General features: G+C 32.8%; 4 protein-coding genes across 12 annotated transcripts; 3 read left to right on the top strand and 1 right to left on the bottom strand.

Moving 5' to 3' along the window:
- Window positions 1–1,861: 1,861 nt before the first annotated feature.
- Window positions 1,862–11,888, top strand: LOC129290983 (uncharacterized). Its single transcript, XM_054928051.1, has 7 exons — window positions 1,862–4,089; window positions 4,216–4,386; window positions 4,509–4,758; window positions 6,769–6,854; window positions 7,042–7,269; window positions 10,877–11,092; window positions 11,217–11,888. Exons 1-7 carry the CDS (start codon window positions 2,845–2,847, stop codon window positions 11,559–11,561), a joined length of 2,541 nt encoding a protein of 846 aa, XP_054784026.1. The 5' UTR covers window positions 1,862–2,844; the 3' UTR covers window positions 11,562–11,888.
- Window positions 6,731–7,472, top strand: LOC129291126 (jacalin-related lectin 19). The gene is made up of 2 exons (XM_054928317.1): window positions 6,731–6,854; window positions 7,042–7,472. The coding sequence occupies exons 1-2, from the start codon at window positions 6,738–6,740 to the stop codon at window positions 7,276–7,278; spliced, it is 354 nt and encodes a 117-aa protein (XP_054784292.1). The 5' UTR covers window positions 6,731–6,737; the 3' UTR covers window positions 7,279–7,472.
- A 1,579-nt stretch (window positions 11,889–13,467) lies between the features above and the next one.
- LOC129291265 (ESCRT-related protein CHMP1B) lies at window positions 13,468–14,619 on the bottom strand. The gene is made up of 2 exons (XM_054928538.1): window positions 14,484–14,619; window positions 13,468–14,393 (listed from the first exon to the last, which is right to left on the bottom strand). Exon 2 carries the CDS (start codon window positions 14,352–14,354, stop codon window positions 13,743–13,745), a length of 612 nt encoding a protein of 203 aa, XP_054784513.1. The 5' UTR covers window positions 14,355–14,393; window positions 14,484–14,619; the 3' UTR covers window positions 13,468–13,742.
- Window positions 14,620–22,195: 7,576 nt separating this feature from the next.
- Window positions 22,196–27,807, top strand: LOC129291141 (anoctamin-like protein At1g73020). 9 transcript variants are annotated; one of them, XM_054928342.1, is made up of 17 exons: window positions 22,196–22,438; window positions 22,574–22,791; window positions 23,235–23,304; window positions 23,445–23,560; window positions 23,930–24,056; window positions 24,139–24,239; window positions 24,321–24,412; window positions 24,516–24,620; window positions 24,745–25,014; window positions 25,297–25,429; window positions 25,512–25,625; window positions 25,777–25,844; window positions 25,926–26,056; window positions 26,368–26,450; window positions 26,550–26,657; window positions 26,884–27,042; window positions 27,330–27,807. In XM_054928342.1, exons 2-17 carry the CDS (start codon window positions 22,618–22,620, stop codon window positions 27,459–27,461), a joined length of 1,983 nt encoding a protein of 660 aa, XP_054784317.1. In that variant the 5' UTR covers window positions 22,196–22,438; window positions 22,574–22,617; the 3' UTR covers window positions 27,462–27,807. The 9 variants fall into 9 exon arrangements, with proteins under 9 accessions (XP_054784317.1, XP_054784316.1, XP_054784315.1 ...); XM_054928341.1 differs by having other exon boundaries at window positions 22,196–22,488; XM_054928348.1 differs by having other exon boundaries at window positions 22,197–22,529; window positions 22,729–22,791; window positions 23,445–23,519.
- Window positions 27,808–27,926: the final 119 nt, after the last annotated feature.

Here is a 27,926-nt window from a genome sequence, read left to right as displayed (position 1 = left end):
TCTAAGCTAGAGACTCAATTTTTAATTTTTGGGTATTTTAGGTACGAATTTATAAAATAAAAAGAAAATTTTGATAATAGAAATTAATTTAGAAGTTGATTTTTAGATTATTAATGTTTATTGATAATTAAAAGAGGAGTTAAAAAATTTTACTTAATAGTATTAACTATAGATTTGTATTAAGATTGAAATTAGAAATTATATTATATTTTTAATTCTATTATTAGAATTATTTTATTAGTTTCAAAAATTGAAACTAATATTTATAAATAATATGTTATTTTGTAGATTGTATTACTGGTGAAGATTGTGGTGAGAGAGAAATTTTAAGGAATAATTTATTGAAAAAGCCACGAAGTAACCATGCTTTTAATTTGTGATTAGTGTTACTTCATGTTAATTGGGTGATTATTGAGAAAATTATGAATTTTGTAATATTATATAATTGTGCAATATTATTATGAATTTGTTTAATTATTGTGGGAGGTGTTGGGAGACTTGCTATTATTGTTGTATTTATGTGCCACGTGGTACGCCCCTATTGGAGCTCAATAGGTGGCTTGTAAGGGCTCAGGCTAATCTACCTTTGGTCGGGTAATTTAGCACCGAGTGAGGGCTACGGCTCGAGGTTAATGGAGAGATATAAGGATGGTTGTTTGTGTATATTGTAATATTTCTTATATTTGTTGGAATTATATTATTTTTAATTCTCACTTAGTAAGCACACACTTAACTGTTTGTATACACTATCATAAATTGGCTTTGGTTACTGGGACTTTTGAGTCTCATTATGTGGTTAACAATTTTCAGGAGAAGAGCCACGAGTGACACGTGGAGGAGTCCCAGAGGCTTAGTGGTATAGATCCACTGTCTCTTTTGGGTATTTAATTTATGATTTATAATGTGTTATATTGCCAATATTAGGGCTTTTTGTTTATTGTCAATTATATGAATATATAAATGTAATCATGCCTTTCAAACTATTTCTATTTTTGGTACAATTTGGATGACTGTAATTTTAATATTTGGTTTACTTTGGATTGGTTAAAATGGCATGATTATAAGGTCAAATAACTGGCTTGTGTTGAAAAATTTATTAAATTGCTTATTTTACTTGTTGGGAGTATAAGGATGGACAAATGTGATTTAGTTTACTTGTTGGGAGTATAAGGATGGACAAATGTGATTTAGCCTAATGGCATGTGGGAGGTAAAAATTTATCTGAAATGTTATAGTGTGTGAGTTGAAGCCAATTATAAAATATTTTATATCGAAATTATTGATATAAAAATGTGTTGGGTGGTGTTAAACCCAACTATGGTTGAGTTAAATTATTTAAAAAAAAATTTGGTGTGTTACATATCACATGCAAGCCACTTTAACAAAATTCTTCCTAAAATGTTGCTTGGACATTTTAAATAAAAATAAAATGATTAAAGCATACTTTAATCCTCTAATTTAATATAAATTTTAATTTAGTTCTTCAATTTTGTAAAGTATTTTTAAATTTTTTAACCTTAATATTATTAATTTAAATAATTATTTATTGTGTGTGACATTATTATTTAAAAAATTATGTAATATGTCAACATTTAAAAATATTTTATTAATATTTAAAAGTTTAATAAAAAATTTATTAAAATAAAATTATTAATATTAAATTAAAAAATTAAAAAAAATATTTTATAAAGTTAAGAAATTAAAATAAAATATTATATAAAGTTGAAGAATTAAATATATATTTAAATTAAATAAAATTATATCATTCTCATTTTCAAGTCATCAGTTGAGTTATTTTAGTGGTAATTAATTGAACTCTTTTTAAGATTTAAATCTCATCCTCATCAGTATGTATAAGGAAAAGGCGGCAGAGGGATGGAAAGCGGCGGTTAAAGACGGGGAAGAGAGGGAAACAGAAAGAGTCCACTCCGAAGACAAAAGAGAGCGAAACGTGATAGACTTGAGAGGGAAAGAGCGCTGGCGACATACAGGAGAGATCGGAGAACACAAAGAAAACTGACTGGAAGACGCCGGAGAGATTAAATTAGAAAAAAAAAAAAAAACGTAGAGAGACTATTTTCCTTTTCCAGTTTCTTCGCTTCATCTCTGACCTAGTTAAGAATGATCCTTCATGGATAGTATACCAGTGTCTAATTAGTCAGATTTAGACTCTTTACCTCTTTCGATTAATCTATTTTATCGTTTTCTGGAGATGGATTCTTCTTGCCCATGAATGTCCATTGCTGGTGGAATAATGGGGGCGTATTTTTTTTCTTTTTTTATCTTTTCTTATCTTGTTTGATTTATTTCACTTTTGCATGCGAACTTTTAATCCTTTCTTTCTTCTTCTTCTTCATCATCATCATCTTTTTTGGTCCAAGAGATTTTTAATCCTTTCACATATATGTTATCCTTAGGTTTTTAGACAAAGTCAAAGTCACCCACTCCTTATAAATGAATTAATTAATAATTGTTATATCGTATTTTATTTTCTTGATTTCTTTCTTTTATTTTTATTTTTGCATGTGATTGGTCAGGTTGATCAAAATGTGTTCATGTTGTTTCATCACAGTCATTAATTTGTTATTTGAATGCCAATGTGTCTTTTTTGTTTCGTTGCTGATTCTTGAAGATATTTATTTGAACCTTCATACGTGTGTGTGTGTGTGTGGTGTGTGTGTTTGTTATGTGAAATGTGATTTTTGCGTCTTGTGAGCACATTGTGTGATGACAATGATTTCGGTAGGTTCAAGGCCAAAATTGGCACAGTTGATTATCGTACTTTTCCTCTCCTCTTGCTTTGGAATTTATTGAATTCATTTATCAACCTGCTTTTCTGCAGCGATGACAGAGAAACGAGAGAATCCCAGACTTAGAGAAAGGCAAGGTAATCAAAGACTGGACAAAAAGAAGAAGCAAAAAATGGAATCTATGGATCGTATTTCACAATTGCCTGATCATGTGGTACATTACATTTTGTCTTTCATTCGATGTCCAAGGGAAGTGGCTCGCACCTCCATTTTATCAAAGAGATGGAGAGAACTATGGTACTCCTTTTCCAGTTTGACATTTGACCAACGCGCATTTAAAGGCAGTGATTTTATGATGAGCGGCTGTTTTTTAAACTACGTGGACAATTCTCTAAAACTCTACCTTGAAAAAAATATAGGCCTAAAAAAATTGAGCATACATATGGTCTCCTTTGATGCAGAAGTTATCATTCATATTGACCATTGGTTAGATTTAGTCATTGAGAAAAACATTAAAGAGCTGGATATCAATATTGACACAAAGGCAAACATGCGATATATTTTACCTGAACATGTCTTTTTGACGGAGTCTCTCTCCCAACTAAGGTTATGTGGGTGCGAGCTGACTAGATTTGACAACATAATGCTTCCTCATCTACAAAAGCTTTGTCTGCGGAAAGTGATGTTAAATGAGCAGATCATTCAGAATCTGATCTCAAAATGCAAGTTTATTTATGATTTAAGACTCATACATTGCTCAGGTTTGAAGGAATTGTGGATCTGCGATCGTATTAGGCTGAATAGAGTTGAAATACACCAGTGCATTCAACTAAGAAAGGTGGAGCTTGATTGTCTTAATCTTCACACATTTTGGTTTCATTGTGAGAAATCAACTCCCTGCAAAGTTAGTTTAGCTAGCTGTAAATCTCTGAAAAAGTTGACATTAGGGTATCATCAAGTGAAAGATGACTTTTGTGAAAAGAGCAAGTTCTATGATTTTCCCCTTCTTGAAGCGTTGGATCTAAGCACATTGGATAGCTTGAAGTGCATTAACATTTCAAACCCGCAGCTTCAGAAGCTTGCCTTGAAAGGATGCAAGAAAATGAAATTTGTTTCTATAAATGCTCCAAATCTTCGGTCATTTGAGTTTCAGGGTAAGAAGATGCCCCGCATTGAAATGCATCCTTGTTCCCTTAGGGATGCCAAGCTTTCTTTCGAACCTATCGATAAGTCTAGACCTATAATGTTTGAAAAGCAGGGCTACTTTCCCAAGTTGATGGATTTTATCAGAAAATTTGACCATGAAGGCAGCTACAAATTGGTTATCCGATCCAAGAAGGTATTCTTCTTCAAATATCTGTTATATTTTGGTTCTGTTTTCAAGTTTCATGCCAAATTATTATTTCTAATTTTAAAATAACTTTAAAATCGCATTTTGTTTTTCTCACTTGTTTGCTTGATGCAGAATATTGTCATTTATGAAAATTTGGATAGAGTGTTGCTTCCCGAGCTCCCCAACCTCAGCATTGACATTCTCTCTCCATTGGTATTTATAGATCGGTTCTATAGTTTGCTGGGTACATGTCACCCTGAGACTCTCTGCATGATTTTTCCTTCAAATAGAAAGTTCCCAAGGGTATTACGGTTATCATGTTCACATTCATATTTTGTGTTCCTTTATATAGATATTGTTGATTTGTTGTAGCAGAAAGCATTTGCTAACTTCTTTTCCTTTTAATGTCAATGGCATTATTCCAGTTAGTACATGAAAAGATGAAGAATAGAGAAGGAAATTCAAGCTGTTGCAATTATTTCACTTCATCTAATAAATGTTGGCGGCACTTCTTGAAGGACATCAAGATTGAGGATTTTGGAGATGCTAACAACAAATGGACATCTGCCTGGCTCAATCGGTTAGCGTGTACGCAAACGGCATTGCCACTTCGTTTGACTACCCTTAGATTATATTGGAACGGTTTCAGACATGGGGAGAGACCTGAGAAGACATAAAATACATGTCTAGAAGTGTTTGGTTGGCAAAGACATGGTTTTAAGGATGTCAATTTATGGCATATTACATTGCGGTTTCATGGGAGGATTATTATCTCCATTGAGCTTGATATCTGAATTTCATCTGCCTCAGTTTCTATAAAAGAAAAAGATTCTCAAATGTGAAAGCTGGCATTTTTCTCAGTGTCCATAGCAGTTCTCATCCACCTGAATGCTTGCCTTTCTTTTTCTAACATTATTTTTGAGTATATCCTTTTAAAAGGACAAAATGAAATTCCAGCTTATGTGTCTTACTTTAGATTGAATCAGATACTACGCCAAGTCCTTCTAGGCTTTCGTTATTGTAAACGAATCTGAATCGTTGCATATTCCAACCTTTTGTCGTTTATAGCCCCTGTGATAAGGTTATTCAAGTCTTAGCGTTTTTGTTCTTAGAAGTCATGTTTCTTCCCGTGTTTCTAATATTTGGAAGAAAACAGTGTTTTTTTTTTAAATGATAGAAGCATGGAATAACTATGATAATGTATCTTTTTGATTTTTTGGAGAAAATAACTATAATAATATATTCGATGTATATGGTTTCTTGGTATAAAATGAAATAAATCGTAAGGACTTGATTAATGTTTATTTAATATGTTTTATATAATTGAAAAAAGGCAAAAGGTTAGGCCAAGCCTGACATCCGTGAAGCTCTGCCCGAATGTAATAAAGTACAATTTTTGTAAGCTCAATCTTAAAATTTGTTGGACTTTTTCAAGTAAACTTGTCAAGCTTAGTTCTACTTACGTTTCTACATAAATTTTGGTGAAGAGTATAACACTTATTTTCAGTGTGAAGTAAAGAGATAATAGCCCAATTTTGAGCATATTTGGTAACTTGTCCTCAAAATAGTTTTCTATTTTTTAAAATAAAATAATAAAAAAATTATTTGGTGATATATTTTTAAAAAGTGTTTTAAAAATTAAAAAAATATAATATAATTTTGAAGAAAAAAAATGAAAATAAATTTTAAGTGTTTTAAAATTATTGTTGTAAAAAGTAAGAGAAAATGATAAAAATAATTATTTTCATTATTTTTTATTTTTAAAATATATTTTATAAAATATCAATTCTCAAAATAATAAAATAAAATATTTTTAAATATTTTTTTGGAATAAGAGATTTTTTAAAAACACTTGACTGATTTGAAAAGGGAAAACCAAAAGTAACTTTTAGATATTAGTGGGTATATATGAAAAAGATCCACAGGTCCGCAATATATTGGCACGTTTTACTCTACGTTTTTCTTCTATTGCAAATTTAAACCGTTTAAATGTGATTTATACTTTTAAAATTATTAAATTTATAGTTTTAAAAATTATCAAATTGCAGACTGTAAAATAAATGCCCCCAAAAAGACTATACAATAAATATTCTCCTAGGAATTTAATCTTCTTCTTCCTCATTTTTTGCCATCGAATCCAATGAATTACTAATTACTAATATCTGACTCTTCATTAGATGCTTTTATTTTTTTTCTTTTTTGGTTTTTCACATTAGATGTTTTTATTTACTACTAAAAGCAAGTGAAATTCCTAGACACCGCAGAGAGTCCTGAAATTGGGTTGCCTATTTATATCTATATCTATAGCCATGGCTGCACTGTAACGCTGCTACTGTAAACAATGTGAATCGTTGCTTGTGTATTCTAATCTTCTCCACCCCTCTTTCCAAGTTTTATAGTCCCTATGTTGAGGTTATTCAATTCCTAAGCCTTCTTGTTCTCTTCAATTATGTTTCCTCCTGTGCACCAAATGCTTTTGTTCTCATCGCTATGCTAAGGAAGACAATTCAAGATTTCCAAATTGAGGTCCCTAAAAACATATGCATCCTTAAAACTCCAGTCCTTGATTTATTGGAGTAGATATATAATCTGTCCGCTGTAAACAGTTTATAGGATCATGCTCCTATGAATAGTGATGGGACCATGGGGAGGAAATGGCGGATCTAGTTTATGGACATTGTACAGACTTTATTCAAGTTGTTTATGATAAACATGGTGAACCTTTCAAAGCTGACAAACATGGAGGAATTGGAGGAGACAAAACTCATGAGGTCAGTTCAGTATCTGACTATCATTCTATGACAGCAACACTACTTTGATTCTTGAGGAACATTTTTTTTTATAGGCATCACAAGTGTCTAAGAGGAAGATTTTGTTCTAACTTGACATATGTCTGTTGTCCACGATATATAAGATGGGGATTAACTAACACTAACCTTCATTTTTCATGTCCATCAGATAAAGCTTCAGCTGCCAGATGAGTTCCTGATTGGTGTCAGCGGTCATTATTTTCCATTTGGCGGCGCCCTGGTTATTCGATCACTGATATTTAAGAGCAACGAAAGGACATCTGGCCTATATGGTTATGAAGAAGACACATTATTTACCTTTTCAAAGGAAGGAGGCAAAGTTGTTGTAGGGTTTAAGGGACGAGGTGGAAGATATTTGGATTCAGTTGCCTTCGCTGTCTCCTGAACTATCAAAATCTGCTTCAGAAGTCAAAGTGCTTGGATAGGTTAGAGAAACATGAAATTCAACTTATGTTTCAGCTCAGTAAGAATGAACTAGGAAATCTTATGTTGTTGGTGTCATAGCTTTAGGAGTGTTACTATACTGAAATTGAGTGGGTGCATCAATGTCCTCCAGTTATACGGTAAATAAAGAGTAAGTATTCGTTGTCATCTTCAGGTCAAAAAGTATTCATTATCATCAAGTTTGTTGTGAGAGAGAAGAGTTTATTGTGAAAGAGATTCAAATCTGACATTTATCTTATAGATGATGCACTAAGCCATCCAATTGTGTTGCCTATATGTATGTATGTTATGTATACAAGTCTCGGTTAACGTGAGTTCTCGAATTAATAGCTAAACTTTAACGCTGCTTCTGTGACAAATCTGACTCGGTGTTTATTCCATTTTGTTCTTCATCCATCTTTACAAGCTTATAGCCCTCATGGTAAGGTTGTTCGACTCCTGGGGTTTTCGTTCTTATCAGTCATATTTCCCTGTTGCGCATCTACTGTTTTGTAGATAAATAGAATTATTGTTTTTTCAATTCTCAACAGTTGTTTCTATTAGGCAATTCAAGATTACTAAATAAAAGTTTCTACTTGAGTAGATATACAATTTGAGGTCCCTAGTTTTCCTTTGAATCTATAAAGAAGTTAAGACAAATCAAGATTGCTAAATAAAGTTTCAATTTGAGCATTCAACGTTCCTAAAAAATACGCCTCCTTAACACTTTGGTCCTTCATTTATTGGATTAGATATAATCTGTTCATTGTAAACATAAACATAGTGGCTTATGATGAGCATGGTAAGCCTTTCAAAGCTGCCAAACATGGAGAATTTGAAGGCTTCAAAACTCATTAGGCTAGTTCAATATCTGAAAAATTTGCCATTCTCTGACAACAACCCTATTTGGATGCTTGAAAGATATTCTATCAAGGGGAATCACTTTTGTGTCTAAGATGAAGATTTTGTTCTAACTATACTTTGACCTCAAAAGGAGGTATCTGGATTAACATAAAACTTTGACACATTTTCCATGATGACCAGATTAAGCTGCAGTACTCAAATGAGTTTCTGATTGGTGTCATTCTAATTAATTATTACAGCTATACTCAAGTTGATAATGTGAACAAAATTCCAAAACGCTTTTGGAGCAACTGATTCTATGCAAAATTAGAACGTCTTAAGGTGTTTAACTAGAATTGGTTGAATTGGTTTTGTTTATCATGATTCAAATGGTTAAATTGATCACTTTTCATTATCACTAATACCAAAAATCATACAATAAAATGGTCTTCCTTGTTGCATGAGAGAATCTCAAAATGCCGTTAGGAGAGAGATGCTAAACTTCAAGGTCAATGTGCTATTTTATAATGCAAAAGTAACTGAATGTGATTGTAATGGAATCTTATTCTGCATATTAGCGCGTAAGTTTTGTCTGGTATATATTCAATATAAATATTTTTAAAGTCTAACTGACACTATTCCCAAGTTATAAACTGTGACTCATTCTCAAACTCTATATAATATAGAGAACCTGCACTGGTTTGCTTTAATAGTGGTTGATATCTCATAAAATCAATTTGTGCACAGTTTCAATGACCCAAATTTAGTCTCTTTGTTTTGCCAAAAAGACAATTTTGTCTCCTTCACCTGAGAGTGCTCCACTGAAAAGTGGGATGAAAGATGACAATTTCAAAGACTCAACCTTCCACTTCTTTCAAAGAATTTCTTCCCTTAAAACTCACATGAACTACACCGTTGTTAGCTACAGCAAGATTAATTTTTAGTATGAAAGGCCTTGGATGACAAGAACCGCTGAATCATCCATAACAGTTGCGAGCGAAATTCAACAACCGTCAAAGAAATTATATTATCCGACTGTATAACTAATCTAGAGTTACTCGTTGTGTCTCTGTGGTAAGATAGGGTTATTAGGAAGAGATTCTAAATCCACTCCTTTGTTCTAATTCTATCATGTACAAAAAAGGGGGGGAAACAAGCTCAACTTCCCAAGTCTCCTGCAATAATATGTCATTTCCTAAAACCAACTCCAAAATCTTGAGTTGCTTAAGCAATTAACAAGTCACATGGAATCAAATCCTTGGAAAAACCACTGTCTACCAAATTATAAGCCGCTTCATGTTGGCCCTGCAAATTATAAGAATTCCTAGATTCTCCAAAAGCCTGTTCAACTTCACAGTTCGAAGTTCCCAGATAACAATAAAGCATCACTCAAAACATTGACCTTTTTTACTCTCATTTTCTACCCAAAAAAAAATTGCATTTAACCATTTTTCCTAACTTCTCACTTGTACTATTGATGGAGCAACCTATATTCATTCATTCAGCAGCATCCATAAACCATCACCAGTTTAATCTGCAGGACCCAAATGAGTTCTTGATTGGTGTCAGTGGTCTTTGTTGTCCAGTCATTCGGTCAGAGAGATTTAAGAGCAACAGCAGAACCTATGGACCATAGGAGTTGAAGGAGCCACAACATTTACCTTTTCAATGGAAGGAGGCAAAGCTGTATGGTTTCAGGGACGATGTGGCTGGTATTGGATTCAATTGCCTTCACTCTGTCTCCTGAACAACTAAAAAACTTGCTTCAGAAGGTGCAAAAGTGCTGGAATAGGCTTTCAACCTCTGCTTAAGAGTCTTCAGCCCCCAACTCTGTCCAGAAAACCATCGGAAATTAAATTTATGTTCTAGTTTAGTAAGAATAAAGAGAGTCTTGTGCTGCTGGTGTCATAGGAGTGTGAATGTACTATAAATGAATGAATGTATCCATATCCTGTAGTTATACCCAGAATAACAGAGGAGTATTTATTTACCTTTAAGCGAGTTAACGCCTGTGTTGCTAGGTTTCTGAATTCCATTTGTAACCAAGTTTGCTGTAAGAAAAAAGTTGATTTTGAAAGATTCAAGTCTGGCATTTATCTTCTAGTGGTTCCCATGTATTTGAGTATTTACCATTCTTTTATAATACGCCTGTTTGCCTAATAGCAAAAAGTGAAGTGACTATGTCTTGCTTTAAATGGAATCAGATACCACACTAAGCCCTCAATTTTTGTTGCCTATATATATGTATATATGTTAATCTCAGTTCTCAAAGCAATAGCTAAACTTTAACTCTGCTAATATAACATCTGAATCATTGCTTATTCTAAACTTTGACTCTATTCAAGTGGTTCATCATCCGTCTTTCCAAGTTTATTGTCTCTATGGTAAGGTTTTTCAAATCCTGGCGTTTTCTTCTAACCAATCATGTTTCCCGCTGTGCATGTAATGTTTGGTAGAAAACTAAAAATAGTTGTTTTTTTCAATTCTGAAGCGATGTTTTCCTTTGAATCTACTAAGAAATTTGAACATTCAAGATTGCAAATTCAAGCTTCTATTTGAGTGTATTTACAATTTGAGGTCCCAATAAATTAGGCCTCCTCACTCCTACTCCTTGATTCATTAGAGTAGGTATATAATCTATTCACTGCAAACAAAGTTTATAGGATCATACTCCCACGATAGGCTCTTCAACAGAACTAAGCCAGTGGATTTTGTAGGAAGGAACAGGAAGGAAGAAGAGAAGCCTGATAGTTGTGGGACCATGGGGAGGAAATGGAGGATCTAGCTGGGACGATGGTTGCTTCACAGGGGTGAGAGAAATCACACTGGTTTATGGACAATGTATAGACTCTATTCAAGTGGTTTATGACAAACATGGCAAGCCTTTCAAATCTGACAAGCATGGAGGAATTGGAGGCAACAAAACTGCTGAGGTCAGTTCGGTGTACCTTCAAATATATATATATATATATATATATATTTGTTATCCTCAAAAGGTTGTACCCATATAAGGTGTGGATTAACTTAAATCTGACACTCATTTTCCATTTCCACCAGATTAAGCTGCAATACCCAAATGAGTTCTTGATTGGTGTCAGTGGCCATTATTGTCCAGTGGCACGTGGCGGCACCCCGGTCATTCGATCACTGACATTTAAGAGCAACAGCCGAACATATGGTCCATATGGAGTTGAAGAAGGCTCACCATTTACCTTTTCTATGGAAGGAGGCAAAGTTGTAGGGTTTAAGGGGCAAAGTGGTTGGCATTTGGATTCAATTGCCTTCGTTTTGTCTCCTGAACAATCAAAAAACTTGCTTCAGAAGGTGCAAAATTGCTTGAATAGGTTTTCAACTTCTGCTTCAAAGTCTTCAGCTCCCAAAACTGGCCAGAAAACTATATGAAATTAAATTGGTGTTCTAGCTTTTTAAAAAATGAACTAGTGAGTCTTATGATGCTGGTATAATAGGTTTGGAAGTGTTGCTGTACTATTGGTGAACGAGTGTATCAATATCATGTAGTTATACCCAGGACAATTTAAGAGCAAGTATTTATCTACGTTTGAGAGAAATTCTGGCGACCTAATAATTTCCCATCACGTTTATCATTCTAATTTGTAATTACCGATTGACTCAGGCTGATAGTTCGAACAAAACTCCAGAATGCCTATGGCAAAATTGGTTGTATGGAGTATTCGCTGTTTAATAAATTTCAAATGGTTAAATTTATCACTTTTCCTTTTCATAAATATCAAGCATTATATAACCATAGAATAGCTCTTCTTTGTTATGTGAAAGCATTCTCAAAATTCCATTGTGATAAAAGTATCAAAACTTAAAAACTCAATGTGCTTTCTCCAAAATGCTGAAGTAAAATTCCTTGTGACTGGACGTGCTTGAAGGAGAATCTTATTCTGCATATTAGCTCTTTTTCGGTCCAGTATATATTCTATATCTATTATCTATAATATAATAATATAGAAACTGTTTTACCAGCACACCTGTCATGAGTCAAACTTATATAAAATCCATCAACTATTATTCACCAAACTCTTAGTATTTGTCAGGCACGTAGATTTTCTTCCACAGAGGTCGATTTATCATATGATCGATTAGTGCACAGCAGTGCCTGTTCCCTTGATCCAAAACTCAGGGGCTATTTGAAATTATTTTTATTTTATTATTTTGAGAATTGATATGTTGCAGAACATATTCTGAAGATCAAAAAATAATAAAAATAAGTATTTTTTTCATTCTCCCTTATTTTCCAGAACAATAATCACAGAATACTTAAAAGTTATTTTTATTTTTCTGCTCTCCAAAATAAAATTTTATTTTTTTGTTCACCAAAACACCTTTTAAAAATATTCCCAAACAAATTTTTTTATTTTCTTGTTTTGAAAAACAGAACTATTCTCAAAACAGGTTTTCAAAGAGGTCCTTAATCTTCAGAGTTCTTGACAGGGAAGTAGAATGAAGGGTAACAATTTCAAAGACTCAACTTGGCTTCTTTCCCACAATTTTTCACTCGTATACAGTAAGTGTTATAAAGAAAGAAAATGAGAAATATACCTAAACAAATGGAATAAGCGCATTTTTTTCCTTTCTAGAAAATACTTTTTAATTTAGCAAACATTTGAACTCTTGTGAACAGCTACAGTAAGAATAATGACTGGCAGGAAAAGCCTGGGATAACAAGAACCATTAAATCATTCATAACAGTTCAGAGCTAAATTCCACAATCATCAAAGTAATTATATTACCCGAACACATAACAGAACAGATTTTGAAGTTACCCATCGTGGATTTGCGGTGAGATAAGAGCTTGTTAGAAAGAGGCTCTAAATTCAGACCTTTGTTCCGATTCTATAATGGATAAACGAGGGAAAAAACAAGTTCCACAGCCCAGGTCTCAAAATAATGATGGTTCCAAAATCCTGGTTGCTTTAGCAACTAAAACACATGGAATCATCAACTTGTTAGCAAAACACACTGCAAAATGTAAGAGCTCCTAGCATCTCCCAAAGCCCCATCAACTACACAGTGCACGATCCACAGATGACATAAGCATTACTCAATTAATTGACTCTCCCACTCTCACTTCATTGTAAAAAGCAAAAAAAAAGAAAGAAAGAAAGAAAGGCATTTAACCACTTTTTGTAATCAAATACTTCATCGCACTTGCACTATTGATTGAGCAACCGATATCACTCATTCCCCACCGTCCACAAACCATCAATCACTTATCTGCTGTTAAATTATACTTAAAATAACTGGACATGTTCTTCAAAAATCATACACCCGTCTAACATCTACATAATCTATATCTCGATTCAAGAAACGAATCTAAAAATTTCACATGGCCACCGTTAATAAGTATGAGTAACAACTGGGATTGGCATAATGCAAAGAGATCATCCCTAAATACAGTGCAAATTAACAGCTTAGAGCGTAATTCTGTTTAATATACATAAATCACTCATTCTCATTATTATAAAAATGAGAAAAACTCAAGTATGATTGCGTAGTTTATATTGTATCGCATTCACAAATGATACCCATCACCCTAATGATAAAAAATCGATCTTAACCTCTAGCCTTAAGCTCAGCAAGTCGCCTAGACAAGTCATCCTCGTCGACCTTCTCCGTCTCCTTAGTCGGCACCGCGTGAGATGCAGGCTGCGGCAGACCTACCGAGACCTCGAGGCCATAATCATCGGCGACCTGCTGCATCAAGCTGTTGACTTCGCCTTCAGGAGTGGAAAGCGAGGTGGATCCAGCCATGGCGCTCTCCATGAACTCAGCTTGAACCTCCATATTCACAAACTGCTTCTCAAAGGAGTCCATGGTCTCGGACATCTTCTGGAGATTCCCGGTGGCCAAGGAGGACTCGAGAGACTTGACGATGTTAGCCATGGACTTGTTGATGGTGCTCATCTTGGCTTGAGTATCAAGCCGAGCCACGACGGCGTCAAGCCGAGAGGCGAGGCGCAGATAGTTCATCTGCTCGGTTCGCTTTCGGATGGCGTTCTCAGCGTAGATGCGAGCGCCGTCCATGTTCCCTTTCTCCATGGCTTTCTTGATCTTAAGCTTCTCGGATTTCTCTTCCTTCTCGCATTTACGGGCTTGGCGTTGAAGGGACTTGGAGGTGAATTTCAATTCCATGATCTGGTTCATCAACTTCTCCGTGTTGCCCATGATTCCTTACTTCACAGCGAGCGATCAGAGAATTAAAATCTGGGAAACACCGAGAAAATCGTAAGCAACTGACCTAGGAGACAATTTTGGAGGATGGATCACAGGAATTTGGGAATTTGTAGCAGAGACCAGAGGGACGAGAGAGGATTGGATTTCAATTCCACTCGGATTGCGCTGCTTCCTCGAAAACGTGAGCGTTTTCTCTACGCACGAACACGCTACCCCCACGCCCAAGTCCAGCTGAGTACCCCGGCATCAATCGTTAATCATTTTAATATATTCAATCAAATTTAAGATGGGATAAGTCTTAGTTATTTAATATATTTTTATTTAATCAAATTAAAATAAATAAATTTTAATATGTTAATTATATTAATATCAAAAAATTATTATAAAATAAATAATCTATAATAGGTTCACATATCAACAGTTCCATATAGAATATTCATTCAATCTAAGATAAAGTTTAAATTTCAATATTCAATACTATAAAATATAAATTAAATTATATTTTTAATCTTCTAACTTCATATAAAATTTTACTTTAATCCTTTAATTTTATAAAATATTTTTTTAATTCTGTAATCCTATCATTATTAATTTTAAACAATTATTTTTATGTAATCATTGTTATTTTGAAAAATTAAAATTAATATGTCAATATTTAAAAATATTTTATCAATATTTAAAAATTCAGTATAAAAATTTATTGAAATAAAACTAACAATATTAGAGGTAAATGATTAAAAGTATATTTTAAAGAATTAAGAAATTAAAATAAAATGTTGTATATAGTTAAAAACTAAATGTGTATTTTAACTTAAAATATAAAACTTATAATTATATTACCATTCAAATTATAACTATCTGTTTTGGACCAAAAAAGTATAAATATGAATTTTTCAAATTTTACAAAATATTTATAAAAAATATATTTAATTAATTCATAATAAGATGGGTCATCAAAATAGAAGTTGGGTCGTGTAGAGAATTTCTCTACGACAACAAAAAGCCGAGTCCCTATTAAGAAAGATATCCAACTTCCAACCCCCTTCACATAAGATGTTTGGGCTACACTTCAGAATTCGTCTAGCAAATAAAAGATAACGACCACGAGGTCATAAGCCCCGTTCTGTTAGTCCGTTGAGGACTTTGTGAATAACTGTGTCATTGGCCAGTGTCTTCGGGGGAATTTTTAGGCTCCACACGTGTCTCAGCCCTTCACCCGTATGAGCGAATGAACTCCCAATCTCGAAGCTACGCGTTTCCGGGTCTGCATCTCTGCAGTGATGGGCCCGGGGACTTTCCTGAGCTCAGCCCAGTAACAAAGTCACTGAACATGTGAACCCAATCACAACGCCTCGTGGTCCTGCCACCGTGCGATCTTGCTTCAGCATATATAAAGGTCGTTAAGTTTACAGTTTCTAACGATGTGGGACTCGAAGTAAAAAATTATTTTATTTACAAATATTTTGAGATTTTCAATTGATCCTAAAATTCATCCGGCCTTTCATATGGCATAAAGCTGAGAGACACATACAGAATCATGACTTTTCCGCTTTTATTCGCGTGGATCACGTCCTATATCAATGTTGGCTCTTTTCAGTTTTTTTTTTTTTTAAATCAAGGGTTCTTATGAAGCTTTTGATATATTGATTAGCCTTTGTTTTGCAGGCCCGTACTCTCCACGTTTTCATCCATCAGTTTTATTCGTTTAACTGCAAAACCCTTCATTTTTGTCATTCTTTGATTAGTAAGGTACAATAGAATCATCATGAATGACTTTTATTTACAAAATTTTCCCCACCATTAGTACGATTCTCAGTGACTTTATCCTTCACTTGTTTGATGTTAAAAAATAATATTAATAGTCAATGTAGTGTGTCTGTGTACTCCACTTGATGTCTGGCTACATAACACTAAATAGTTTACCAGCATTTATAAGTTATTACTGAAAGAATTAAATGAATGATGTTGGGCATATGCGTTGTATAACTAAAATAAAGTCACGTCATAATAGACTGATAGAAAATGGATTAGTGAAAGTAGAATTAAAGTTTGAATTTTTGTTTCTGAAAAATGCCCATATTTAATATCCGAATACATCCTGCATAGGATTACATCCAATGCTAACAGTAAAGAGTCATATAGTGGTAATGATAAAGTGATGATGTAATAATGCAATAATTTATATTTAGGAATAAAAAATAACAAATACTCCTTCTAATTCCATTTATATGTAACATTCTAAAAAGCATATTTGGTATCATTTATAAATCATGGTGTGATTTTTTAAGTAATATTTAAAAAGTATTTTTAAAATTATTTTTTATAAGAGAGAAAAAATAACATGACATTACTTTTTTATTTTATTATATAGAGATATATTTAAAATTCTACACACTTTTATTTCTTATACTTTTTTTACATTGATATTAATGAGATTGATAGAAATAACTTATAAAGAGGATCAAAAGAGTAATGATTAGGTGATAATAAAATAAATTGCAAGAAACTTGAACGTAACATTTTAAATCATTAGCTAACATAGAAATCATATCAAGGATTTTCAGAACTAAAGAATAAAAGTAAAAGAGAGAAAAATAAGAATTAAACCCAAATGATTATGATCGAAGCTTTTAATCCCACCGTGAGAGAATGCTCAACTAGCCACCCTCTCATCAATTTGATTAATGTGAAGGGGGAAAAAAAGCTTATGATGCGTGGCTGGACTGTTTTAGTTCAAACATGTTTTCGAATAAATCAATCAAATATTTGCATTGGTTGGTTAGCCTATGATACATATGATATACTATACTCTCTCCATCCCAACTTATAAAACATTTTAGGTAAAATTTCATTTCAGGTAAAATTTCATGTATCAATAAACATATTTAAATACACTTAAAAATCTTTTTTAAAAAATAAAAATATAATTTTAAAAAATATTCTTCATTTAATATATTGAAAAGAGAGATGAACATAAATTAAATAAAAAAGAGGGTAATACTGTAATGAATATATTTAATAAAACTTTAATCTATCCTTTTAAAATATTTTATATTTTAAAATGTTGAATTAGCTTCAAAAATATTTTATAATTTAAGATAATAAGAGTATAATGTAGATGATGAATGTTGAATATAATATATTTGATTTCCTTCCACTTGGATACATAGGAACCTAGCTATGGTTGAATGCTAATCTTGATTAGGCTAATAATCTATCCTCCGTAATCATGGTTTTATTAAAAATATATATAAAAAAACAACTCTTATTAAATTTAGTAAAAATGACTATTTATTCATAATGAGACAAATTAATGTTTGAATTTTTATTAAAAGATGTATCTGCATTTAATGACAAATCGTGCTTTAAATAAACTTCTTTCAATTAAAAACGCCCATGCACAATAAAAAATACATAAAAGAAAGGAAAAAATTGGGTCCAAAAACATCAATATCTCCTTATGCTTTTCTATATATACATATATACATATATACAGATCCAAATTGGAAGACCTTGTTCTTCTACTTAAGGTTGGTCCATCATACAGGACACATAGTACTTCTTGAATTTTTTTTAAATTTGCTCTTGTATTAATTAATGTCAGCATAAAAAATATAACCTAACTATACACTTTTTCCCATTCTTCACACTTTGTCATTTTTTTCTTTGTCACAATAGGAAGGAAATAACTATTTCTTATTGATATATAAAATATGGTTGGAAGCATTATACAATTGGCATCACATAGTATAAAAAAAATGTTGAACCGAGATCTTAAAATACAAAAACAGAATTTATCGAAGAATTTAATGATCGGACATATATGGAGTGACAAAAATGTTAAATGAATCCGTTTCCAGTTGAGCAGCAAGCAGGAGGTTATTTATTGCCTCTTCAAAAATTATAACTGTTAAGTGGACAGAAATACATTTCCGATCTAAATCAAGGTGGCACATCATTCTTTTTTTCTTTTTCTTTTTCTTTTTTTTTTAATAGACAAGATGGCACGTCATTCTAAATAGTAATAACGGGGCCAAACTCGCTAAAAAACTTGTCAAAATTTGTTTAAAGGAAAAATGATTAAAAGAAAATGGTATCCACAAATATATATTCCCTCCATTTAAAAATATAAGACATTTTAATCTTTTAAGATATAATTATTACCTTTTTTTTAAAAGTGCTCCTATTGATAAGAAATTTATATTTATTATAGGATATTTAATAGGAGTAAATATGAAAAAATAGAGTTAGTTGAAAAGTAGATAACTACTTTATTAAAAGGTGAGATTCAATTAAAAATATCTTATATTTTTTAAACTAAAGAAGTATATTAAAATATTGAAATATCAAGACACTTCAAAAATCTTAACAAGGTATGATCAAAAATATATATACAAAAAACAAATAATACCAAAATGGAGCCCTATTTGATCATTCTTTAATCTTCAATTCTCAAACTAGATTAGGTTTGGAAAAATTTGAACTGCCAGGTCACCTTATTTCTCTCCCTCTCTCACTTCCCGATCTGTTTTAATTTATAAAATATTCTTAAATAAATCACGTATATTAATAAAATTCATTCAATATATTTTATAATTTTATTTTTTTAAGATAAAAATATAAATTTTTTTTAAAAGATTTTCATTTAATATTCTATTTATGAAAGAATCTTAAAGAGATAATATATATATATATATATATGAAGGATAATATTAAAACAAATATCATTAATAAAGTTTTATTTTTGTCAAAATATCTTATATCTAGGGATGGCAAATATTTTTCATAAGTGTCTTATAATTTGTGACGAAGGCAATAATAAAAAGTTTACAAGAGTTGAGCTTAGGTTTAAAGCTCACTAAAATCTAAGTATGTCTCCATATTTAAAAAAAATGATTATAGGAATACTTATATATTATTTACTAATAAGGTTGTTATATTGATAATGAAATATGAACCCATGGCCTTATGAGCTAAATATTTATCAATTGGATTAACATTTATTGGTGTGGCCTACTTCTAACATACTTTTCTCTTTTAAATTGCTTTGTTTTGGTGAATTGGTATGGCCTAACTCTGACCAAAAAAGAAAATAAAATTAGTGCGGTTATTGTAGGTCCCTGCTGATATCTTGTAATTAAACTAAAATAAACTAAAATATATTTTAAGAAGGAAAAATCACTTTGAAATCCCATAACAAGAATCTAATTAATTGGAAGTCCCAAAACATTAAAAATAAATGCAAAGTCCCATAGGACTTAATGGTAAATAAGTTTTGATATCCATTTACTAAAATGCTCATATTTAAAAAAGAGAATTAGAGTTAGTAATTCGTATAAGTTGGGCTTATTTAAGCTGATTTTAATTTAGTTCAAGCTTATTTGAATCAAATTTAAAATTTTTTTATTTAAAAAAAACTTATATAATCAAATTCAATCTTAACTGTTTTTTTTTTTTTTTACCAAATTTAGGTTTGGCTGAATATATTGATCATACATATATATAAAATTGATAATTTTAATGGTTGAGCTTATTTAAGTGAGATTCAATTCAAGTTAAATTTAATTAAATCAAATTTTAAATATTATATTTTTTTTAAAAAAGCTAGACAGTCAAGCATGACTCTCTTCATCCTAGACAACAAGGGGGCTTGGGCTTTCCAGAGCCGTCTCTCGGTCCTGCTTGTTGATCAAGTTCAAGCTCCTCCTCTCCCTAGCCACTCCCGCCAACTGTTTGATCAACTACGTCATGTCCCTCTTCACCCAAATCTTTTCTGACCACCTTGACACCCTTGAGCTTGCCGTTGCTTCCGTCAGCAACATCGGCATCCAAATCTTTGTGATTGATATACTATGGTTTCTATAGCAAATATATATATATATATGCAGTCGTTTGTTGTACAGTAAAATGGAGAACAACATAAAGGGGCGTGATTTGGGGGATTGAATGGTGAGGTCAACTCCTTTGATTAACTGGTGATTTTGATGATTTGATAAATAGTTGGGCATGGGAAGTGCCGTGGAGACGCTGTGGAACCAAGCTCACGGGTCAAGAAGGTACGAAATGCTAAGGGTTTACTTGCAAAGATCCATGATACTGTTGACTGTCATGTATGTCTTCTTTAATCGCAAAGGAATGCTTCTGCTACTATAGTCTTTGTGTATTGCCTAATCCCTCAAATCTTTGCTTACACCGTGAACTTCCCCATCCAAAAATGCCTTCGAGCTCAGAGCATAGTGGCACCAAACACTTACATATCAGAGCATAGTGGCCGGAGGACGTTTTCTCCCAGCAGGTCATCAGCACTGTAGAAAGCAGAGGAGAGGAAGTTGTAGTGGGTGTGGAAATGAGGAGGGATTGTTAGAAGGAACAAGATAAGTGAGGGTGAAGAGGAAGATGAGGATGAGGGTAATGGCTGGAAGTGTTGCACGAGAGAGAAGCTTGGAGAATTGAAAAGCCTATCATGGTTGAGGAAGAACAAGCATGAAGAGGATCGAACAGATGCTTCCCTCTTTTTTAAATATGGGCATTTTAGTAAATGCATGTTAAAATTTATTTACCATTAAGTCCCATGAGATTTTAAACTTAGTTCTACATTTTATGAGACCAGGCAATTAAATTTTTCTTATGTATCCTCACTGTAATTTTTCCCTTTAAGAAACTTAAATAGTACTCTCTCAATTTCTATTTATAAAAAAAATTATCATTTTTAACTTATCTTTTTATATAAGAAAAATCACATTTTTTAATTAGCATTTATTACAAACTTTTTAAATTATCCCTCTTAATTTTATTATTCATAATCATAAAAAATAATTAATAAAATATTAATTGATACAATTAACAAAAGGTATTGTAATTAAATTTTTTTATTTTTAAATATAATTAATTAATTTTTTAAATTATGTAATATAATTTTTTTTATAAATAAAAACGAAGAGAGTATATGATATGACTATAACCTCGTTTGGTTTTCACTTTCATTCTTTAAAAAAGCTTTTTCAAGTGTAATTTAAATTTAAATATTGTTTCATTATAAATTTTCTTTAAAAGTTCACTTCAAATGTATTTTTAAACCCCTATTAAATGTGTTTTTTTAAAATAAAAAAGAGTAACTTTTCAAAAGTATTTTTTAAAATATTTTAAAATTTCATTAATAATATTATCATTATATAGTCAGCAATTTTAAGTTTTAAAATTCAAACGAAAACTTTTTTTTTTTTTTTACAATTTTTTCTGTTACATCTTTTTAGCTACACATAGTACCATTAAAAAAAATTTTTTTTAAATTTTTAATTTTAATAAACATTAAATATATATATATATATTTCAATATATTAATCTTCATATTAATTTTTACTTTTTATTATTCAACATATAAAATTTCATGTTATTTAAAATTTTTATCATATTTTTTAAACATTTATAATATATTATACTTATATAATAAAAATTATAAATTATCGTAAGTCAATATTCTTATTGATAATTATATATTTAAAATACATTTCACTATACATAATTTAAGCAGCTTTTAATTAATCAAATTAATTTTTTTAAAATATATTTAAATATAAATTTTATTATAACAATTAATTTTTATTAAATTAATTATTAATTAATGAATATTTTTTTAATAAAAAATAAACACACAGTACATTATGAGGATGAAAGTTATATGTTTATGATATTTTAAATTACGAAATACATGAAAAAGAATTTTTTGTTGGAATTTGTTCCTTCCCCCGCATTAAATTAAAACCGATGTCACAATCAAAGGCGAATCCGCAAGTGGAATTAATGGAGGTTCATAAAAACAGCATGATAAATCAGATCATTCCATGTGTTCGTTGCTCGGCACTGGTGCTGCCGAATGGCCGTTTCCTCATAGACACATCATCGTCATTTCCTCGGTCCGTTCTCTTGCCGTAGATTGAATTGAACTTATCGTCTCTTTTTCGCCGAACCCAACAGCACAAGGCCCTCTGCCTAGAAATTGTCGTCACTTTGGTCTCAATCGCTTCTTTTGACGGTTAGAAGAGCCCGGAAGGAGACACAGCTTTTGCGTCTCCTAGGTCTCAGAAAAAACTGCCCTCCTAAAACCTCATAATCCCTTTCCCAACAAGTAACTTATTTGGCTGTTTGCGACCTTTGATCGAGAAAAAGGTGTCTTTCGGCGCTCTCTGAACCTATATTTCGTTCGAATTCAGGTGTTTGGGGATTTGGTGCCTGCATGGCCTTGAAGGCTTGAAAAATGAATGAACGTGAAAAGGAAGAGCCTGTTTTTGAGATTGCGGTGGTAATTCCAAGGAGAATCGTGCAGGAAAAAGATGAAGGCTCTGACTGCGTAAATGTCCTCGTGCAGGAGTTTAGGAAGGTGGGGTTTATAGTTGAGAGAGTTCATGGCATTGCAGAAGAGTTTGTTAAGGTTAGACTTCTAAATGCTCTCATGTTTTTGCACCATTGAACTTCCTTTGCATATTGAGTATTATCTCTATCCTCTGGAGTACATTCTCGTTGTAGCAATGTAATGCTGAGAATTGTTAGCAGTGCTAAAAGTCTTATCTTTTTGTTCTTATGTCTGTTGGAGAAAATTATAGACGGTTTTTTCTTCTTCCATTAAAAGAGTTCTGAACAAGCTTTTTTATGAGGTTGTATCTGCCTTCAATTTTGCTCAGTTCTTTCTAATCTAAGGTTATTTTCTCCAGTCATTTGTCGACTTAAGCCATTATTTGTTGTCTAGGGGGGGGGGGGGAGCTTGCGTAGTTAGACAGGAACTTTCAATTTCAAACCCTCGAGTCATCATGCACTCGAGAAGAAAAGTAAAGAAAAATTATTGAGTTGCTATAACTTTACCCTCGATTTTTTAAGCTTGCTGCACCTTTGGAGACGTTGGGAAGGGCTGCATATGAGCTACAAATCAAGAAACGGACTCATATAGGTGAAGTTCTGCAATTCCCATGGATTTTAAGTGTTCATCCCTGTGTTAATGTTTAGTTGCTAATGGAATTGACTAGCGTATGGTTTATGGAATTTCTTCTTTTTAATCATGCCACTGATTGCTCTTGGGGTCGATACCAGGGATGGATTTGCAATTCCAGGCGGAAGATGTTGATGCTTTTGTGAGACAACCCGATGGTTCAATCTTCAGTTGGTGTGAGCGATTTCAATGCTACTATCATTTAATATATGGAATAGTGAGTTTTTTTTTTTTTTTTATAAGCAATCCATTATCTTCATCTTCCCCTCTCATAATTCAACTTAGCTGTAACGTAATCAATACAGAAAAGTGCCTCTTCAAGGTTTGTTCTTATATTCATTAGGTTATATTTATATATTCATTAATTATTAACTGGTTCTGCACATGCAACTTATTGTTGATAAGATGAATGGACCTTAAAAATCTATATATCCTGTTAAGTTGTTTTATAGCTTTGTTGCTGTGTTCGGTTGCATTTCTAATGAAAATACCTTCCATCAAATGGCATTATTGTATGTATTCCTTCACGGGAACGTCCATATTTTTGCATCTCCCAGATCACTTATGTATGAATGGTAATTTCCAGGTAAACAGTGTCGGGTCAGCCAAGACACTTAAATTTGATGGAAGAGAAATCAGGTGGGAAAGTGGGGAGAACTTGCTTCAGAAATTAGAATCAGAGAACATCGTTAAGCAAGTCTTTCCTCTGCATGGTATTTTTACTTACATATGCCGTCAATTCTATTCAGATTTGATGTTACTTAAATTTAAATGAAAATTGCTTTTGGATGATAGATGAAAAGAAGAGACATAAACTTCTCAAAAGTTGGGCACTTCATTGGTGGGATTTCACAAATCAACCAATTGATGAGATTTATTCTTATTATGGGGCAAAGGTGCCTATAACTCTGAGCTATAGAAAAAGTGATTTGAAAATGACGTTGTCATCATTTAATGAAGGAATTACTCACATGCAGATTGCTATCTATTTTGCCTTCCTTGGAATGTACACACGGTGGCTGCTCTTCCTAGCTGTGTTTGGTCTTGTTTTGGGGTTCGTTGATTTTGGGTAGGTCAACTTGTCTTTTGTGTTTATTTATGGCTGCTTCTTTCCTTGTCCTTCTAACAAAGGATTAGTTTTTGCTAAAACTATGTGACTTGATGTCTTTTAGGTCATTGCAATTAGTAGTTCTACCCATTTTCTTTGTCATGGTGATACTTTGGGCTGTAATGTTTTGTCAGTTCTGGAAACGTAAAAATTGTGCCCTACTAGCCAGGTATATCTTATTGTGTTTGTGACCATATATACTTTTCTATATGCTTCATTCCCCTACTAAGGTTTTCTTTTTGACCTCTCTCCCTCCCCACCGGTGCTTTCTATTTTTTGATTGGGTTTTGTAGATGGTCTATTGACTCATCAGTTACAGCAGACCAAGGATGTAAGATTCCAGGCGGCAAGGGAATTTCCCTGCAGCTAACAAATGAACACATAAAATTATTAGAGACTGATAAAATGAAGGAGAAGGAAGTATTCCAGAGATATGAGTGGTTTGGCCGACTCTTACGATTTAGAAATGATGCCATTATAATCATCAGCATAATTTGCCTCCAGTTACCATTTGAGTTGGCTTATGCCCATCTTTATGAAGTTGTTGATTCTGATGTAATTAAGTAAGAATCTGAGATTTTTCTCTTGAACTTCTATTTTCTAGTGTTAAGCGAATGTTTTGTACCTCCTGCCTCTGTCAAGTTCTCAATATTTGTCAAGTGTTAAATGCAATACAACATTTAGAAACTAGTACTTTAGATGGCACTTGTAGAATAATAAAGACTGTTTATACTAACCAATAGTCTGTAATTTGGTGCTAGATGTCTTTTTGACTGTCTAATGTAAGTTAACTTTTGTTCATTTAAATGATACATTGGTACTTATTTTAATGTTTGGGGTTTCAGGTTCGGGCTTACTGCTCTTTATCTTCTTGCCATTCAGTATATTACTCAATTTTGTGGCAAGGTATCTGTCATGCTCATCAAGTATGAGAACAATGAAAACACTGAAAAAGGGGCTGACAGCTTGGTCTACAAGGTAATTATTGTGAGTCAGTTGATCCCTTCCGGCTCTTATTCCTACCACACTTGGCAATTAAGGGGATTGCTTTATTCTGCAGGTGTTTGGTCTTTACTTCATGCAGACATATATTGGTATTTTCTATCATGCTCTCTTGCATCGGAACTTCTTGACACTTCGTAAAGTGTTAGTTCAGCGGCTCCTTTTGTCTGAGGTCACACACACAAGTTTTTCATTTGATTTTTCTATCTTCTTTCCTTGTTATGCCCCCCCCCCAAAAAAAAAAAAAAAAAAAAAACCTCCCCCCCGGTCCCTCTCTTTTCCCCCACTTAAACTTTATAGCTGAAACAGAGGACATTTTCCAGGTATTGGAAAACTTGTTGGAAAACACACTGCCTTATTTTAAATATAGCTACAAAAAATACTGGGTTCGGTAAGCCTTTGTATCCCTTGCTTGTGGAATTTGCTGGATTTATTTCATTGACCACAGCTTATTTGTCTTTCATTTCTGAAGACACAAGAAGAAAAAAGAGAAAGGAGAAATGACAGGGAGAATCCAGTTTACTCATAGAGCAGAGAAAGAATATCTTAAGCCTGCTTATAAAGCCAGCATCAGTGAGGAGCTTGAAGATGGGCTATTTGATGGTACTTTCAAATCCGTCAGACCTACAAATTTATGATATTGACTTCTGAAACAGTTGAAATGGAAGTTATACATTCAGATCCACAATAAAGCTGTAATTGTTACAGTTGTACATTTCTTTAATGAGAATTGATTTCCCAATGGACTGTGGAAATCCAGTAAAAGGAACTGCTTAGTCCATTATAAACATTTGGCTTAAATGGCTTGAGGAAACATGCATGTAGGAAGCTTCATTTCTTGTAGCCTTGATTGGAAGACTAGAAAGCAAAAAGTGACTCTTACATTGTATTGACGATTTCGAACCTGGTTGCAGATTTCTTGGAGTTGGCATTGCAGTTTGGGATGATTATGATGTTTGCTTGTGCATTCCCCCCAGCATTTGCTTTTGCCACCGTGGTACGAGTTCCTTTGCTTAGCTTCTTTGCCATTAAACATTAAATTTTTCATAATTAGCTTTTATGTAGTTAATAACAACTAAACTCCTTAATTGTTCAGAACAACCTCATGGAAATCAGAACAGATGCTTTAAAGCTGCTAGCAATACTGAGGCGACCTGTTCCTCGTGCTGCTGCAACAGTTGGAGCTTGGCTTAACATATTTCAGGTATCTATGTTCAGGGCCTCATAATTGATGTTGGCCTAGTTATATGAATGAGCAGAACCACTTCTTAATATGTGAACGTTAGCACTCTATATAAATCAGGTGTGTGATGTAAAAATGTTGAGGCTTTAAAATTTAAATTATGACCATGACTTATCATGATGTTTGTTTCTAATATTTGTTCCATTTTATTTATCACACTTATGTGTGGTTGGCTTTCGTTTTACAGTTTCTCATAGTGATGTCTATCTGCACCAACTGTGCACTTCTAGTATGGCTATATGATCAGGAGGGAAAATGGAGTATAGAGCCTGGGCTAGCTGCCATTTTAGTTATGGAACATGTCCTCCTCCTGATTAAGTTTGGCTTCTCTCGCTTGGTTCCTGAGGTGAGCTCATCCGATTATAAGTGACCGTTTCAATTAAAAAATTTAACTTTACCATCCCTAGCACTCAACCACGAGTTTTTTTTGATAGCAAGGATTGAGCTATTGACTACTTAGTGGTATAGGCTTTGATAAACATCTGCTTTAGATGGATTTTTAATCCGAAAAAGTGAAATTATAATAACATCCATTCTCCGGTCGTTGGATTCTTTCTTTTGGAAGTCATTTTGTCCAATTTCAAAATTTAGTTTGAGATAAATGATCACAGGAGAGGATTGTTTTCTGTGCAGGAGCCTGCTTGGGTCAAAGCAAACCGTGCGAAATATGCAACACAGGCACAAGATATGTGTTCTAAGAAGCTTTTGAGGACAATTTCTGGGGAGATGGCTTTGGTGAGTCGAGAAAGTTGCAGTGAATCATAAGGACTGTTTTTTTATACCACTCACTTGATCTTTTAAGTCCACTTAAATAAAAGAAAAGTTATGTGGCTGGCTTTTGTATATGAAAAGAAGAAAATCTGCTTCAATTCATATTTTGTCTTTCCCACTTGTGTGTGGGTACAAAAACCTCACTAAGATTAGTTTAGTATTTCTTTGAAGTGTGAATATGGAAATTATAGTTCAATCTTGACTATAGAGGTTCGTCAAACTATCCAGAGTGATGTGAATTTTCCCGGGAATTGTTATTCATTGCTGCACCAGTCTAAATTTTGACAAAGCAGTTGTATAAATGAGATCTTGACTATATTTAAGGTGTATTTTATGTTTCCGTGAGAAGAGTAGCTTTTTGACGTGCTTGCAAATGGAAGTATTTATAAAAGTATTATTTATTTCCTTTGAGTAAATCAGGTTCCTTGTTTAATTTCTCGGCCAATGACTATCTTAAGA

The sequence above is a fragment of the Prosopis cineraria genome, unplaced genomic scaffold, assembly GCF_029017545.1.
Source record: "Prosopis cineraria cultivar Desert tree isolate PC_DT_omini unplaced genomic scaffold, ASM2901754v1 PC13, whole genome shotgun sequence".
NCBI classification, from domain to species: Eukaryota; Viridiplantae; Streptophyta; class Magnoliopsida; order Fabales; family Fabaceae; genus Prosopis; species Prosopis cineraria.
The sequence above is the reverse complement of the archived record's forward strand: the minus strand, read 5'-3'. Positions and strand labels throughout refer to the sequence as shown.

Coding starts and splice junctions, on each gene's coding strand:
- LOC129290983 (XM_054928051.1), top strand. CDS start 2,845: ATGACAGAGAAACGAGAGAATCCCAGACTTAGAGAAAGGCAAGGTAAT. Junction 4,090..4,215: donor TGGTTATCCGATCCAAGAAG/GTATTCTTCTTC, acceptor TGCTTGATGCAG/AATATTGTCATTTATGAAAA. Junction 4,387..4,508: donor CAAATAGAAAGTTCCCAAGG/GTATTACGGTTA, acceptor GCATTATTCCAG/TTAGTACATGAAAAGATGAA.
- LOC129291126 (XM_054928317.1), top strand. CDS start 6,738: ATGGCGGATCTAGTTTATGGACATTGTACAGACTTTATTCAAGTTGTT. Junction 6,855..7,041: donor GAGGAGACAAAACTCATGAG/GTCAGTTCAGTA, acceptor CATGTCCATCAG/ATAAAGCTTCAGCTGCCAGA.
- LOC129291265 (XM_054928538.1), bottom strand. CDS start 14,354: ATGGGCAACACGGAGAAGTTGATGAACCAGATCATGGAATTGAAATTC.
- LOC129291141 (XM_054928342.1), top strand. CDS start 22,618: ATGAATGAACGTGAAAAGGAAGAGCCTGTTTTTGAGATTGCGGTGGTA. Junction 23,305..23,444: donor CAAGAAACGGACTCATATAG/GTGAAGTTCTGC, acceptor GGTCGATACCAG/GGATGGATTTGCAATTCCAG. Junction 24,621..24,744: donor AATTGTGCCCTACTAGCCAG/GTATATCTTATT, acceptor TGGGTTTTGTAG/ATGGTCTATTGACTCATCAG.